The sequence below is a fragment of the Vanellus vanellus genome (genome assembly GCF_965231255.1).
Source record: "Vanellus vanellus genome assembly, chromosome: 18".
Lineage (NCBI taxonomy): Eukaryota > Metazoa > Chordata > Aves > Charadriiformes > Charadriidae > Vanellus > Vanellus vanellus.
The window spans coordinates 12860295-12876708 of NC_138923.1; the positions used below are offsets into that span (position 1 = coordinate 12860295).

Sequence of the window (16414 nt, forward strand, 5' to 3'; positions counted from 1 at the left end):
TAGCTGGGTGCGGGTTGTATCTGCATGCAGACAGACAGCACGCATACACATGAATTCATTACACAGGTAAGCCTTAACTCTGGGCTTGAGTTTTTCTTGGTGGATAACATGGAAACAAGTGCAATTGCTCTTTGATGCGTAGCAGGAAAGGGCCGTGCCGCAGATCCATCCACCCTCTGAGCACAGGTCAGTGCAGCACAGTTGCCCCGTAGGAGGTCCTGGCAATTACGGCTTTGTAAAGCTGGTTTATCCCTACAAAGATACTGGGGCAAACACGGCGGGAGTATCATTTCAGTGTTTGCTGACTGAGTCAGGAGAGGTCATTAACACTTAATATGCCTGAGATTTGGGCAGACAGCTTTTACGGTTAGCCACTCTGCGTGGCAGTCTGGTTTTGTGCCTGCTCCTCCTCTTGGGGGGGTTGGCTGTTTGGAAGCACTTGGCAGAATAAACTGACAGGTTCTGTCAGCGGCTTCCAGGTATGTTCCTAGAGGCAATGCTTGTGGCAGGAGTATTTAGATGCGACCGTCCAGGCTGGTAAGGCAAACATTACCTGGGAAAGAGAAAGCGAATGTGAGAGGTACGCGGAAGTGGAAGAATCACCTGCCATGTCTGTTCTGTGGCACAGTACTCTGTGGCATACATGATGTCTTATCTTCTCTGCAGAGGGTAGTAGGGACTATTGGTTTATCGCAGTGCCTAATAACAAATCTCACACAGTGTGCAGAGCGCTCCTGATAGAAAATTTCTCCAGTCACTGAATGGCACTGCACTGTCTGGTTTGCTGACATATATCTGTTCTTTGGCTCCAGTTCCTGTCATAATTATCTGCCTAATATCTGGAGAGACAATAAATAACATTTATACCCTAATCTTGCATAAAAACCACCCTCTGTCCTGGGTTGTTTTTGCAGAAGAAATAGCTTTCAGAAAGAAGAGGCTGTGCATTAAATTCATCCCTCGAGATTCTACAGAGGCGGCGATCTGTGATATCCGAATCCTGGGCAGATCTAAGCAAGCCCCTCCTCAGTACACATTCATAGGGTAAGTACCCTCACTCCAGAAGCTGTTGTCATAAATTTGGTTGTAGCAAGGCTCAGCACCATGTTTTCCTATAATTAGTAAGTAGTAGTTTGTAAGAGCTGAAGCTTGTTGTTAGACAAGTCTACGTAAATACAAGTGTTAGTGAGTTTGAGGTAGGAATTAACTAACACCCCCCTTTTTTTTCCACTTACCCTGGTTCTCACTAACCAAGGTGTTTGTGAAACAGTGCTTGATACTTGTGCACATGTGAGGCATTTGCTTGTAGCATGAATGTCTTCCATGTTGGTTACACAGGGAGTTGAACAACATGGGCATTTGGTACCGGATGGGCAAAGTTCCACGCAACCATGAATCTTCACAGCCTGCGACTCCTCCTTCCCAAGTACCATCTTCGACCCCAGCTCCTAACCTGCCGAGGTAACTTTTCTCCTTTCCAGCCCCTTCTGCTTGATGCTGCGTGGTGTATTGTTACTAACCTTGCCTGGCAGAATCGAGACCACGGTACCATGTCAGTATGAACGATTACATGGCATGATCTGATAGGGAATGTTGTTGTTTCAAGTATTTGCCTACTGGAAGTTCCTTTGGCTGTTGTTCTATAAAAATACATGGGTGAAGAAGTCAAAGAAAAAGTCTGAGGAGGAAGGGAAACAGCAAACCACACCTTTTTCTTTGCTTTAAACTGTGTGGGATGTTGTAGTTTTCCACAAGTGTGCATGGGTCATCCCTGGAGGGTGGGCCAGAACTGCAGCCAAGTCCATTTCTCTCCTTGACCAGAGGGAGGGAGAAGCATTTGTACAGATTTTAATGCACAGGGAGACAGGTTTTGCTCGTTCTCCAGAATCGGGCCGCTCATGCTTTGAAGTACTGGCCCATTTCTTTCTTTTCTTGGTCCCAACTACTGTGCTCCAGTCTTGCAGCTGACATTGAACACGCAGAGCAGACTGCTCATCCTGCAGTGACTGACAGGAGCAGCACTTTTGGACAGACGCTGGCATGGTGTCTGTCCAGGTTGTTTTCTCTGTGCTATAGACTATATTTGTGTGTGTGTATAAATGTATGCATGTGTGTATACTTGCATATAACAGTATTGACAGCTTACTTGCTGGATTGCTCCAGACAAAGCAGAGTGGTGTTAAGCAGCAAACCAACCCAGACAGACGTTAAGCTAAATGCTTTACACTCCTGGCATTTGGCATTTGCTGTGAAAGCACAGCATCCAGCATGAGATGGGCACCCACTGATGAGGCTCGCGGACTGGGCTCCGGGCCGGACTATTGCTGGGGCACAGCAGGTTCTCTGTGGGTCCCTTTGGGCTTTTGCTTAATTAAGCCAATGTGTATTTGTGCACTGAGCATTTGGTATACTGCAGATACGTTTACAGTATTACACTAACTGTTGAGAGCTCGAATTTCGAAGGAGACAGCGGAGGGGAATTCTAGGGGGATTGGTTTGTATGCAAAGGTCGTTGTATCGTGTGGGTGGAAAACACTCGTGTCCTTCGGAGTCTTGATTTACAGGTCATTGCGGAGAGTGACACTTTTAAGCTGCTGTGAACTGTTCCTGGAAAAGCTATTAGGTACCTTTTAAAGGCAGGTGTGTACATTTGAGCCTTCACCTATGACCCAGACTTAAATCTACTGTCTTGCGGAGGCTCTTTGAACTCTCCAAAGCATTTGGGCGTTTCTTGCGCCGAGAGTTTTGCTCAGTCGCCTGCCATGCCTTGGCAGGCTGCTTGCTGTCCTGTACTGGCAGGTGTGCTGCAGGCAGAGGTGCTGTCTTGCTTCTCAAACAGAGATGGAGGCAAAAGAGATGAAAAGCCAGCAGTCTTCTGGAGATTTCAGCCTGTCCCACTGGGAGCTGATTCGTTGTTTTGAAGCTCTGCTGGACATAAGCTACATGCTAGCACAGGCCATGCGAGATCAGAGGAAAAGATGTCTTGATTTTAGGGCACAGATCTTCATTTTCTGTCGGCAAGAAATTCCTGCCTGGGCAGATTTCCACAATAAAGAGAAAAAAATTATCATAGCAAGAGAATGTCAATGGCAGTCCTTAATCACCGAGTGTGGAAGGGTCACTTTATGGCCGAGCAGGGAAGGCTGCAGAGCAGCGTCAGAGCTGTTGGGAACAGGGCCAAAATTAGAGCTCAGAGTATCAGCGACAGTCTGAAAAGTGTTTACAAGGCTTATATATTTTATAACCTCTTGTTGTACAGTTTATGGTTTACAATGGCTGCAAGGAAATTGGATCAGTTTTGTTTTACTTGCCAAATAAAGCAAATGTCAAAATAGTCAATATAAAATGTATTCTAATTTGGCTGAGTTAAAACAGCCAGTATGCAGTGGAATAATTGAATGTTACATTAATGCCTCCTAGTAAAAACCACCTGTCTGTAGCCAGCTCCACTCTCATGCCCTGTGCGTGATTTACAGGTAACTTTTACACTACCAGCCTGATCATTCAAAGCATCTTTCATGTCTGTTTTTTTTACTCTGATTATTTATTATCCAATATATTTTTTAAGAAATAGAAACGTATGTGAGGGTGCATCCTGCAAATATTTCATTATTATGGGGAACACATACTACTTGAAAGCCTTTTCTAATACTTTATCAGCAATGTGGTAAGTTACTCAACACTTAATGTTTGTGGAAGATTGTAGTCACAAGTAACCTCTTATTTTTACATCACCATAGAGAGATGAGATTACACTGGTAGCCAGTTTGCTGTTTTATTCCATGTGGATATATCCTGCCAGGAACAGCAGTGAGTTATTCTGACACTGCTGTGAGTGCTAAGAGAAAATCGGTGAGCAGTGCCGAATGGAGAGCACTGTGGAGATTCTGCTGCTAGGCTGGTCAGGTATTTAAGCTATTCTCTTCAGTTGCTGTCTAATATTGTAAAATAATTTTAAATCAAGAGTGTATGCTTGGGTGCCTCAGAACAATTGTTAACACTGGGTATAAACCACACCAGTAAAACACACCAGTGAGCTTCTGCACAGCAAAACCTTCCTGAATGGAAGGACTTTTTGCTGTAGGAGATGTTTATTTCTGCGCCAGCCGTGTTTCCTCCTCGGATCCATAATATAGGTTACTGATGGCAGTGGATGGCGGCACATCAGAGTTCTGTCATGCGTCAGAGGTTTGACCTCCCCAGCTTGCTGCACGTCAGCAATGCTGCTTCCGCCGCTTGTGTCGCGGGGTTACGGCTCACAGCCAGAGCTGCACAAGGGGAGGCTTTGTTTGATATTCATGCTGGACTGCATATGTTATTTTTCAGCCATTTCTTCTCCTTGGTTTTTCCTACTGCAGGCATCTGGCTTAATGGTCTCTAACGGCAGCCCTTGCGCATCCCAGTGAGGATGGCGTGCTGTGCTGTGGAGCACAACCGGGCCATTGTGCAAAGCATCAAGCTGCTTTACTGTCTTTCCTCTCCAAATTCTGCGACAGCTTCTTGGCATTAATGGCAGCCTGGAGAAATGCACTTGCAGTTTCCCATCCTAGAAGGCTGCTGCTAAAGAACTGCTTTTGTTGACTTGATTCACCAGTGGGAGTTTAATGTGACTTTCCTCAGTACCTCTGCTCTGTGTTCAAGGCCTGCAGTCCCCGGTGCTGCACAGTGACATCGCTTTGGGGAGCAAGAAGGTAGTCCTCCCCCAAAAGAGGTGCTGGTAACAGGTAGCTCGCCTGGCCCTTTGCGCACTTCTGCTTCACCCAGCCTGCGGATGGGCAATGGCCAGTGTGTGGGCTGAGGACATGGAGGAAAGCACACGTCAGAGCACTTGAGCAGCGTCGCAGGGCTCAGCCCCTCCATGCCTCGAGCTCTGCCGGAGTAGGCTAGAGCAGGATTTGTGTGTGACATTCTCTTCGTGAGTCCAGTTCCAGCCTTTTGGGAGCAAGTCTGGGACTCTCGATGTACGCAGAGCCAACCTCGAACCATTTTGACTTGTGGCTGACTACGCAATGGCTCCCGTCAGAGCCGCGGAGCTTTGTGAGCCTGTGTGGCTTCTGTGGTTCGGGAGTGCGTTTCACATCCCTTCCCGGGGTGCTGCGGGAGTCTCTACCACTGTCATTCAAACAGCCCTCTCACAATTTGTCAGCTGCAAGCAAGATGTCAGTCAGCACTGCTGAAGTGTGTTTTACAGTGACAGACATAATTGCACTTAACTTTTTGCGTGGATGTTATCAATCTGTGATGGATACTTTGGGAAATGGAGCACTCTGATTGCAGATGATGTGTCACAGGCGTTTAATCTTCCTCTCGAAGAGACCGGGATTCAGTCACAACTTTTACTTGTTGATGTCAGGTTTTGAAAATGTAGATTCGCGCTGACCCTGGGAATCGTTCAGTCACTTAGTTTGCAGGGCTGTCATCTGAAAGGTTAATGGCTTACCAGGGAGGAGGAAGATCTTGCTGCAGTCCGCTTGTGTTCATGTCATGCGTTGGCGTGGCTGGGCACTCAGCGTTATGGTTCAGAGGGGCAGAACCCCTCTGGCTGCCTTCCTGGGCTGCCTGTGGCACGTCTCCATGGCTGTTCTAATTGAGAACCACAGGGGCGGGGGAGAGGGCAGGGGGGCAGCCCGAGCTGCAGGTCTCGGTGGGGCTGATGGAGCCCGTTGCTGCCCGGGAGGCAGAGCCGTGAGTCGGTCGCTTGTGCTCTGGACTGACCAGAGAGACACATGGGTGAGAAAACAGTGTCGGCCCCGAGTGCTGCACCTCCGAGTGTGGCTGGTGACCAGGAGGGGTGGCAGAGCTGGCAGGACGCCTGATCTGGCCAGGAGAGGCCGGCGACATAGGCACAGGCGCGCTGCAGGTCGGGAGGGAGTCGCTGTCCTGGTGGGGTGGCAGCCGGGAACGCTGAGCAGCTTGGCCAGGTTTCCACACGAGGGGCTCCTGGCGCCGCCTGGTGCGAGCTGTCATGGGCACCGTCGGAAGGAGGGACCAGGTTGCAGAACCAGACGGAGAGAGGATGGGGAGAGGGGCGGCCACTTCCCCGAGAGTGGCACGGCGCTGGTGCAGCGTGGCTCCTGCTCCTGTGTGCATGGCCATGGGGACAGCCGAAGCTGGCACAAGCCAGCCGGATCGGAAGGGCACGGTTTTCTCCTGGTTAAACCATGGCAGGTGAGCTGGAGTGTGGCAGCCGGTCACGGTCGGGGGGAGCCAGGCAAAGCCACCCTGGGTGCCGGGGTTCTGTGTCCAGCCGGGCAGTGCGAAGTGCCCACCGTGGGAAAGCAAGGAACCGGGCTGATGGTGCTGGGGCCCAGCTGGAAAAGGCCGTGGGTGCTCCGTACCACCCCGGCTGGAGGGGGCTGCGGGTGGGGTGCTGGCCCACATGGCTGCTCTGTCCCAGAGGAGGCGATGGTCCCTCTGGACAGCGGCTCTGCCCCAGCCCGGGAGCAGTGCCCAGGGACAGAGCAGCATGTGTGCCACTGCCGCCTCCTCCCCGCGGGCCCACGCTTCTGCAGGGAGAGGGGCTGCGCACCATGCCAGACCCGGGGCCCCAGCGTATGTCTGCTGTGCTTGTAACTCCTGCCTGATCCGCATGGCTAATAAGGTACAGAACCGGCTCATTAGTGCTGCAGCTCACAGCCCTCGCAGCTGTGGGTCTGCAGCATGGCTGGCAGCCGTCCCTCCCGCGCGCCCTCGCCGTCCTCTGAGCGCAGTCGGTCTGTGCCACCAAGTGCTCAGGTCTTGAAATACTGATCTGGCAGGAGTACTGCACAGGGAAGCGCTGCTCTGGTTTTGATAAGAAGATAACAACTGCCCTACTTAAACCCCTGAAATAAGAGCAGGATGTGTAAATTTTTCTCCCGTGCTCCCAATTACCTTTTAAATAGTTAAGCTACCCCTCCTTAGAAAAGGGAAATGATTTGCTCCTGTTCCTCTGCTCCCAGCGGAGCTTTATGTTAAGGAATGTAAGAATTTCCTTTCTAGGCAGAGAAGTCTGATTTTTCAAATTGATTTATTAATGGTGTTTGAACTTTGTCGTGTAAGCTTGGAAAGTGATCGGTGTGTGGCTTTCCGCTGGAGGCTGATGATGTGCAATAGGTGGCAGCTAATAAAGCAGCACCAACAACCCGGGATGTTGGAGACCTGCACTCGGTCTCACTCTGTGCAGCGGGTTAATCGAGGGAAGTGGGAACCCTTTTACTTTCCCTGGGTTTTAAGTAGCAGCAATATTATTTATAAATAACTATCTTATTTATTTTTTTTAAGACATTTAAAATAGATTTTATGGGGAGTCTGTAGAGGAGAAGGTTCCAGGGTTTCAATGCTTTTGTGCTCCGTTGGGGAACAAAGCCAAGACTTGAGAAAGCTGCCATGGACGGGAGGCAGAGGCCGCTGGTAGCCTGCTGGCCAGGAGGCTTTCGCAGAGTCCTTAACGTCCCTCATCTGAACCAGATGCAACCAAATAAGGGGTACTTTGGGATGGGTGTTTCTGGTTTGACTGGAAACTGCTCTGAGAAGCATTGCCAGTGGGATCTCCTGACAGATCTTTTCTACAAAACGCTGCCTTCTTGATGGAGTTGCATTTCCTAATCTGTTTCATCAAAAGAGCTCTAAAGTAAAACTACCTTCTGATTTACAGCTAGTAAAACCTATTCTTTGGCTTGAATGCTCAAACCACTTGTATTGTGAAATACAGCACAATATTCCTGGTTTTTAAATGTGTACCCTACAAGAGGCCAGGGGCGGTACAAGGCCTGGGTTCACATCACAGTAGCTATGGATTAAAAATCCCCAACAATGAGATTATGAGGTTGAAAGAGTAAGTGAAAGCTTGGAGGAAGTGCTTCCATAGATAGACCCATTCCACTGGGTATGGTAAGAAGCACAATTCAAGGATGAAATGTCTGTGGTGTGTGTATGCTGTGCATATCCGAAGGGGCTGGTTGGTTTGAGCGGGTGAGGGGTGCTGGCGTGCATTTACCTGGAGCCTGTTTCCCATAAGGAATTTGTTATGAAACTGCACTGACCGTCTGGCTTGCATCCAGCTCAGCTGGATGAAGACGTGCAAAAATTGGTCACAGTCCAGTATGTTTTAGTGGTAGAAAATGATGATTAGGAAAAAACGTTTAAACAATATGAGTGGTTTCCAGCCACAAGAATCCCTTGCAGCAGCTGAGAGAGAGACATTAACTGTAGTTAGAAGCTTGATTGATTTAGCTGATTTTGAGGATGCATTGAAAAATTTGTGGAGTGCTCTGAGTGAAGAGGGTTCGATATCCTTAGAGTAATTTTTCTTTATAGAGCCCCATTCCTGGTATAGTAATATTCCTGGAGGCATATTTTCTTTAGGGTATAGTGTAAGGTCATTAAGTACAAACCGAAGGTATTCATTCAAAGAAGCTATATGCTCAGTTGTTAAATAAGCCCTGCAGGGAAATTGAGCGTTTTTCCCCTAAAACTTCTGTGTTGTCTGCTATTTAATATGATCTCTGCCACTGTTGATTTGTAATCTGTGCTTTCACCCTGAAGTGCATGTGGTTGTGTTCAGATATTTCCTTCTTTAAATCAATCACTTTCACCATTTTCCAAAACACTTCTTGAGTTTATTGCTTTTAGTAAAGTGTTTGGACTGTCATTATTTATTACTGGCAAAGTGCTGACAACGTGCTCTTCCCAAATGAGTCTTTATGTGGAATATTTGTTTAACGGGTTTTGCAGGGGAGGCGTCGCAGCTCCCCGTGGGCTGGGCTGAGCCTGCGGCACCCCGGTGCTGCTGTGGGGGCTGCCCGGGCTGCGGCCCCCCCGCGCCCGCCCCACCACGCGCTCCCCTCGCAGGTACGCCTCTCGGCCGACGCGGGAGCCCAGGCTTTGTTGTGCTGATTAATTTGACAGAATTTAAAATCCGAACCGAGGAAGCTCACTCCGTGTGTAATTTATCTTTTTGGAGTATTTCTGCTGTTTGGCAATTTTTCCCTACTGCTTCATTATCTGAAAACTCCTGACTCTGGAGAGCAGCTAGTGAAGGATGTGGAAAGCTGCGCTCTTCCCGCTGCAGCCTCCAGAGACGCCGCGCTGCTCATCTAAGACAACCACTTCATAAGCACTTCATGCTTACAGTATGAGGTCTTAGTTCTTTGATGCAGTCCTCTGCCTATAACGATTTAATGGGCTACAGCTCAGACTTTCAAGCAGTGTAAATTAAACTTGTTGGGGTTTTGCGATTGTTTGGCAGCTGTTCTGTCCTGGTTACTTAAGTCCTCTGATCTCAATTAATCCTTGTACAGAGGGAGCTGCAGGAGCTTCATTCTGCACTAAGCCTTACATTTTGGGCTGCTGGGCTGCAGTAGATCATGCTCCCTTGTTAGCATCATCGGGGTTCGTTCCGTCCGGATGGTGACGGCTGTAGTTTTGACAGAGCAGCGCAACATCGTTCTCCCCTGTCGTGGAGGCGTGGTGGTGCGGGGAGGGGGATGCGCGGAGGCACTCTGCGCGTAGCGCGTTGGGTACACGTGCTGCGGGCAGACCTGTTCCCCTTCTACAGCTGGGAAAATGAAACGGGTAAATCTAAAAGTGGAAAGAATCACTCACTCCCTTTTTCATTCTCTCATGCATTTGGGCTGTTATAAAATCTGAATCTGGCACCACCGGCTCTCATTGATTTTTGGGAAACGGGATATTTTAGTAGCTTGGAATGAGATGAAATGCTTGCAAAGCCCATATGTTGCTTGTTTTAGGGAAAGGGTCAGGAAGGTTTTAGAAAGTATTTAAATATTTGGTTTACACGATTAGAATAGATTGTCTGGAATGAAGTCCATTACCCGAGGTGATTCTTGCCTCACAGCTTTGTTTTTCATTGCAGTTCTTTGGAGTATGAGGTAGGTGTTCTGGCATCGCAGAGCCTGAGCACAGTAAAAGTTAAGGACTGTGAATAAATACTGTCGATGGGGTCCTGGACACCGCCAGAGCCGCAGGTATCTGCTATGGCGTTGTCTCTGAGCTGCAGTTTGGAAGACGCGTGCTGGCGGAGTGAGCGGTTGCAGAGAGGTCCTCTGATGTCTGTCAGTGAAACGCCGGCAGCTCATCTCTTGGAAACGCACTTTTTCCTCCCTCCGTAGGCAAAGCTCTCAAGTTGGATTACGTTTCTTGAGTGCTATGGCCTGATATTAACTTGGTGTAGGTGTGTTTTTAGCTTTCTACAGCTTGGAATTTAATTGTTCTGTCCTCAGTTTTTCATGAGGCGTAATCAATGGCTTATGCAAAGATCACGGGAGATACGATTCTTTTTATTTGAAGGTATTCCTATGAGACTGCAGCTTTTGCGGCACTGTTCTTGAGTTTGTTTAAAATAAATTGCAGTCATGGCAGTGGTATGTGAAAGAACGGGACAGTTCAGTCTACAGCGTGCGGTATGGTTTCTAATGTATTTGGTAACGGACAGTTCTTTAAAAGTTTTGCCTGATTTCTCCACCACATTCGCCCAATCCAGTTGGAAAGCAAAAACTTACGTTCTTTTGGCTGTGGATTGTTGATATTTTTATATGAATTATGAAGCATCCTTTGATATCTGGCATTTCCCCTTATGATCCTCTGTTACTTTTTATGAGTACTTGCCCCCTAACTTCAAAAGCAGTTCATCACCTTCCTGCAGACAGATATTAATAACTGATTTGGAACTGTCGGGCATTCCTGGGCCTGTTTTATGCGAGTTTCTCTCCAAAAACTTTCAAAAAGAGGCCATAATGCGCGCAGACCTCAAACTGCCTTCGCTAGCATGTGAAGGGTCTCGCTCAGCACGTGCTGCTTCTGTTGCTGTCGTATGTAGACTTGTTCCGTAGATTTAATGACTAAAAGAAAAACTGAAGTTAAGAGAGTAATTAAATCTACCCTGTCCTGAGCTGTGCTGTTGAGTTGTTTCATCCTAAATTGCCTGGAAATTATCATATGCTGGGGAAAAATATTTTTTGTCTTTAACTGGTGCTGGAACAGTGTGGGTTTGACTCCAGCGTTGGAGAGAGTGGGCTGGAGCGCTGGCGGATGGCCTCGCTGGGGCATCCGTCCGTCCTGGCAGCGCCAGATCCGCTGTGCCGCTGTCATGTGGCAGGGAGGCAGAAAGCTGCTTTTTGTGACAGTTCAAAAGGGAAAATAATTGGCATGGGGATAGTTAATGTGAGTTGCCATTCCTTAACGTTAGAGATTCCACTAAAGTACTAATAATTACTGTTAATATCTTTCAGTGGAAACTTTCAGAGTAAACGAGCGCTGGTTGAAGCAGTATTTAGCGGCATGCTGCTGGCATGATAAGAATGCAAATAAGCGTTATTAGCCTAATGATTTTGCTGTCGCCATGGCTGTGCAGCAGTAGTGTTGTGAATATGTCATGCAGTACCCGTGAATTTGGAAAGTGTGTCAAAACACAACTTCAATTAGTTTGCTCTAATTATGGCTCTAGAGAGTTCATAACTGTATCACTCCTCATTAAAAGAGATTTTCTTATATGGATTAATACAGCACATAAAGGGAAGTTTGAGCGATCTGAGGCAGAGCTGCGAGGAGGGAGGATGCCCACGGTGTGGCGGGAGGTGCAGCGGGTCCCGAGCAGCGCCGGGGTCCAGCCCCGTCCCATGGGCAGCCGGTGCGGGGCTGGGGCTGGGAAACCTCCCGGGGGCCGCTGCGCCAGCTCAGCCGGTGGGCGGCTGCTTCGGTGTCCCTCAGCCCATGGAACTGGCAGATGATTCTGGACAGGCTCTTCAGTTTTTCTTTTTTTTTTTTTTTTTTTTTCTTCAAAACAAAACAAAACCCAAAACCAAGCCCAAAACAATAACAACAAAACCCAAACCAAAGCACAAAAGCCCTTAGCCCTTGTAAGAACCATATGTGATGTGAAAATAGAGATCTGGCGTGAAAGCTTTGCTCTGATAAAGGTCGAGGAGCGTAGGCAGTCGAAAGCCTGTGTTGGTCCGAAGGAGCCCTGCAGGATGCCGAATGTCCGTGTGCCTTTCTCAGAGTATTTGTAGCATCTTTTAAGTACTGTCTTTTCTGATTGCCTGAGCGTGTTCGTGCTTTGCGGAATGGGGAAGAGAGTCTTGTGCTCACAGGTGAGCAGTTGGTGAAGGGTTAAAGTAGTAATTGTTTAAATCTTTTAGGCTTTCCTCCCAGTTCTGTGATAATTTGATGAAGAACTTCACCCTAATTAAATATTCAAATTAGGAATAAGTGTCAATATGGCTTCCCATTGCCTGGAATGATGATTAATTGTATTCAAAACTCTAGTGGCCGCTGTAATCTAAACCAAACCGTTGTTCTTGATTATTTCTGCAACACATTTACCATGTTTTTGTTTTAAAATTTAAACTAGTAATTGATTTGCCATATGCCGCAGAGCTGCACATACTTTCACGATATGTGTTTAGGAACTTGGGGACTTTGTAATTGGGATTTTCTTGCTTTTCAATGGCAGCCTTTTTTTTTTTGTCTTCTGCAATGCAAAATGATTTGGCTTTCACACGCATAAGGAAAATGCATTATGCAATCAACTTAGTAGGTATAAGTTATATTGATCCTGGCCAAAGTTTGCATTAATTTAAAATAAATTAGACTTTGTTTCCCATTTTTCCCTACAATGTCATGCTTTTAAAAAGGGAAGGGGGAAGGGAAGAGCTGATCTCCTCCTAGCAGTTACTGCAGCTAAATGTTCTCCTTGGAGAGACCTGGCTCTCCTCGGTGCAGCTCGATGGGAGTGACGAAATGCCCATTGGTCCTACCTCTGATGGAAAGTGGCCGTGGAGGGGGAGTGTGGGCTGTCGTTTCCAAACGCCCTCGTAACCGCCTGCGTTTCAGGCCCCCTGGGGCTGGCTGAACTGGCGCTTTTGGCTCGGGAGCCCCATGAGCAGTCGCAGGAGTGCCGGCCCGCCGAGAGCAGGTCTCACGGCACATCCCCACACGTGGCATTTGCAGTTCCCCCGCTGCGAGGGGATACCGCGGTGTGTCTTTCAATGTTGATATGGCTGAAATGGTGAGCGAACAGGAAACCCTGTGGAGTTCGGCAGCGAGGGCTGGGTATGTCATCTTCTGCCGCCGTATTGGTGCGTGTGTGGTCGCAGTCCCTCGGATGGCGAGCGATTCATTTTAATTACACGCGTGGAACGTGCGCACCGCTTCAGCATATGGCGCTCGTGAAACCTGGTGCTCGTGTGAGCCGCCAGGCACGCTTGCGGCATCTGGGGACGTGGTTCAGAAAGTCTTTTGCAAACTCAGGATTCGGAGCTTTACTGGAAGGATGCTGCATGACGGCCCCTTCGTGGCGCTGACGCAGTACCTGCTGCAAGCTGGCTGTGGGACCGTCCCCTCTGTCCGAAGGGATGCTTGTCACCTCCCTCGCAGCCTGTGGTGGTCCGTCTGGCTCTCCTGCAGCAGGAGCTGGTAGAAACTTTTAAAATACTCTGCTCAGAAATGGGCTTTTTCAGTAGATCTGCTTTGTTTACTTCCAAAACAATTCCTGCTGTTTTGTTTGGGATGAAGAGAGCGGTCCCCCGTACAAGCAAGTGAAATTCAAAAGTCTTTGTTAGCTGTTTTGGTGCCTCAGAAAGTATTTTTGGATACTGCTATTAAAAAACAAATGAAAAGCATGTAATGCCTACAGGCAGTGGTCTTTGGTTTTAAAGTGTGTTCATGACAAACCTGCCTCTGCTCACAAAGAGTCTCATATGGATTGTGTTTTAAACAGCAAACTGTTAGCCAAATTTGTAAATATTTTCACGCCATCTTTTTTTGGTTAGAAATAGCTTTGGGAAGCACAAGCAAACTCAAACTGATGTTTGCTTTTTTTTATTTCATCCGTGCTGTTCACCATCAGCTGCATCAAGGTCTAAAAATATATAGTTCTTCACAAAATGTGTGCTGTTTTTAAAGGCAGATAATTTCCAGATGATTTGCTCAATAGATAAAACCTGCTGGCTAAGAGCGTGGGTTTGATGCCGTGCTGGAGAATACGCAGGGCCCTTTCTCGCAGACAGGGCGCTTGTCAGGGGACACGACGGCCGCCTGGTTTTCCTGGCAGGAGGGCGATGCCGGGGGTCTCGCCGGGTCCAGGAGCTCTCACTGGTGGGGAAGGGCAGCTGCTGCCTCAGCTCTCACGCTACACTAAGCCCTTCCGTGGAAAGGCAGCATCTTGTAATCTTCTTTACCTATGGCAACGGGATCCAGAAGATTGATAACACTATAAAAATTCACACAGACCTGGGAGCAGCATTAGAAAAATACAGATTTGAATTAAAAGGGAAAACTGTCTCATCACAGCATAGAAATCTGTGGGCTATCAGTAATGGTTATTTGCAAAAGCCTTTTCTCACAGCAGACTTCTCAGTGGAGCCCCTCGGCTGGCCGGCGGCCGTGCTGGCCATGCTGGGGTCAGCGTGACAGCAGAGGCAGAGCCGTGTCCGCCGCGGTGAGCAGCCCCGCTCGGGCGCTCCCATGCCGCTTTCCTGGGATGCGTTCCGCTGGCCGGAGCACCGGTGCTGGCTGTTCGCGCCCCATCCGCAGGGCTGCTGGGTCCGTCGGCGGTGCCAGGGGCTGGGACCAGTGGCTCCTGTGCAGCCCCCGCTCCGGCCTCCCGCACCGCTCGTTCCTGGGAAGGTCGCCCACCTCGTCTTCCAGCCTGTGCCCAGTCTTGCCCTGTGCTGGGGTTTCCTTTTAGTAAGCTCTGAGCCACTGAAAATAGCTTCAACTTCACTTCCATGAGCTGTTTTTTCCTATTTATAGGAAGCTTTAATGGAAGATGTAAAAAATCTCTCTGCTGCAGGAACGCTGAGCAGAGCGTTGTTGGGAGGGCGGGTGTTGTGCGTTGCTGCAGCTGGAGGTGACGAGTGAAATTTGGCTTCGCTTTTCTCAGGGGCTGGTGTAGGGAGCTCAGCGTGTGCATCACCCCGGCCTCGGGGAGCTCGCAGCAGGCTCTGGGTAGGTTTGGAGCGGGCCTTCATCATCAACAGAGTTTCAAAGATCTTACCTATGAACGTACTCAGAATTTTTTGGCACAGATAAATCCAGAGCACTTGCTGTTAGCGCTCTCTGCCTTGAAGGAGGCACAGTTGAGTCCCAGAGGGTGTTTCTTCTACTGAGACTGGTGTTGGCAGTGGGGGACCGTACTGGCCAGCCACCGTGCAGGCTGTCCCCGGTGCCGGCTCGTGGGGAGCTGCTGTGTCTGCCGAAGGGCGATGGATGCCTCTGCGGTGCTCTCGTTGTTGGCCGAGTCCAGTGTTTGGCGGGGCGGAGGGGGCTCGTGCCAGGGTGTAGACGGTCCCGCTCACAGCTGGACTGAGGAGCGGGTAAAGCAGCTGAACCAGCGTTGGCTGTAGTGGCTGAATCACCGCTTCCATCTCCTCCTGGTATTTGGGGCCCACTCCAGCTGTGACAAGCAATGTTGAGATTGAAGTTTGTCGCTTAACCTGACCGGAATGGTCAGGCAAGAGCGAGCTGACAGCAGCAGTATCTTCCACGCTGTAGTAACGTCATCTCTGTTTCCCATCTCTCTTCCTTAGGCATATCTCGCTGACGCTTCCTGCCAGCTTCCGGGGGAAAAGTCACAGCACTCGCCTGGACTTGGAGCACCAGCACTCAAATTTGTATGCCATATCAGGTAAGCTGGCGCACGCAATCGATTCTCTCATCTTCTGTGTAATCAGAAGCGTAGCCAAGCAAAGCTGCACTGCTTGCACACACAGCCGGGTGTGTGGTACCCATGGAACACACATCCAGCTCTTCCTCAGTGCCATTTGAGTGTCGAGAGCAGAAGGGGTGCAGAGAGACCCCAGAAAATGCCCAGGCACACATGCTACTGGCAGCAAACGTTACTGATCGCTGGAGAGATCGCAGCCCTTGGGGAGGGATGCTGCTGCCCGCGGAGGTGCTGGGTGAGAGCTCTGATGGAAAGCAACACTGACGCAAACTTTGCTCCTGATCTTTTCCATGGTCTTCACAGGTGAGTCATAAGAGATGGCATCTCTGCCCATTTCACAGGAAGCTTTGTTCTGCTTAGCAAGGGCGAGTTTTGTATATACTGTTCTTTGCTACACTCAACATAAACGTTGAAAACAGGTGAGGTCTTTACTCTTTCCCATTTCTACATTCTGAATACTGGCATTGTGTAGATTTGCCAGCATGGGGGCAAATTTTAAATTAGATGTTAGGATATGGGGGGGTTCAGCATTATTTTTAAGAAGCACACGCTTGCACATGCACGCTTGGTCTCTCTAGCTGCAGCTTTCTCTGCTCACCATCCCAGGCTGGTACACAAGTGCTGGAGCTAGCGATAGTTTCCAGATGTCAATGTGGAAAAAAACTGCCAATGAATATTTTAGCTGGCTTTTATTTTAAACTAGTACTAGTCTGCAGGGAAAACATGTATTTAAATAGAGTGGTAAGG

General features: G+C 48.8%; 1 protein-coding gene across 1 annotated transcript in view; it reads left to right on the forward strand.

Annotated features, from left to right (window-relative positions):
• Positions 1-16414, forward strand: part of MVB12B (multivesicular body subunit 12B) — a 61306-nt gene that overhangs the window by 13113 nt on the left and 31779 nt on the right. The window contains exons 5-7 of the mRNA XM_082492607.1: positions 915-1044; positions 1339-1461; positions 15531-15628. Coding sequence (XP_082348733.1) covers positions 915-1044; positions 1339-1461; positions 15531-15628 — 351 coding nt within the window. The remainder of the gene's footprint in view (positions 1-914; positions 1045-1338; positions 1462-15530; positions 15629-16414) is intronic.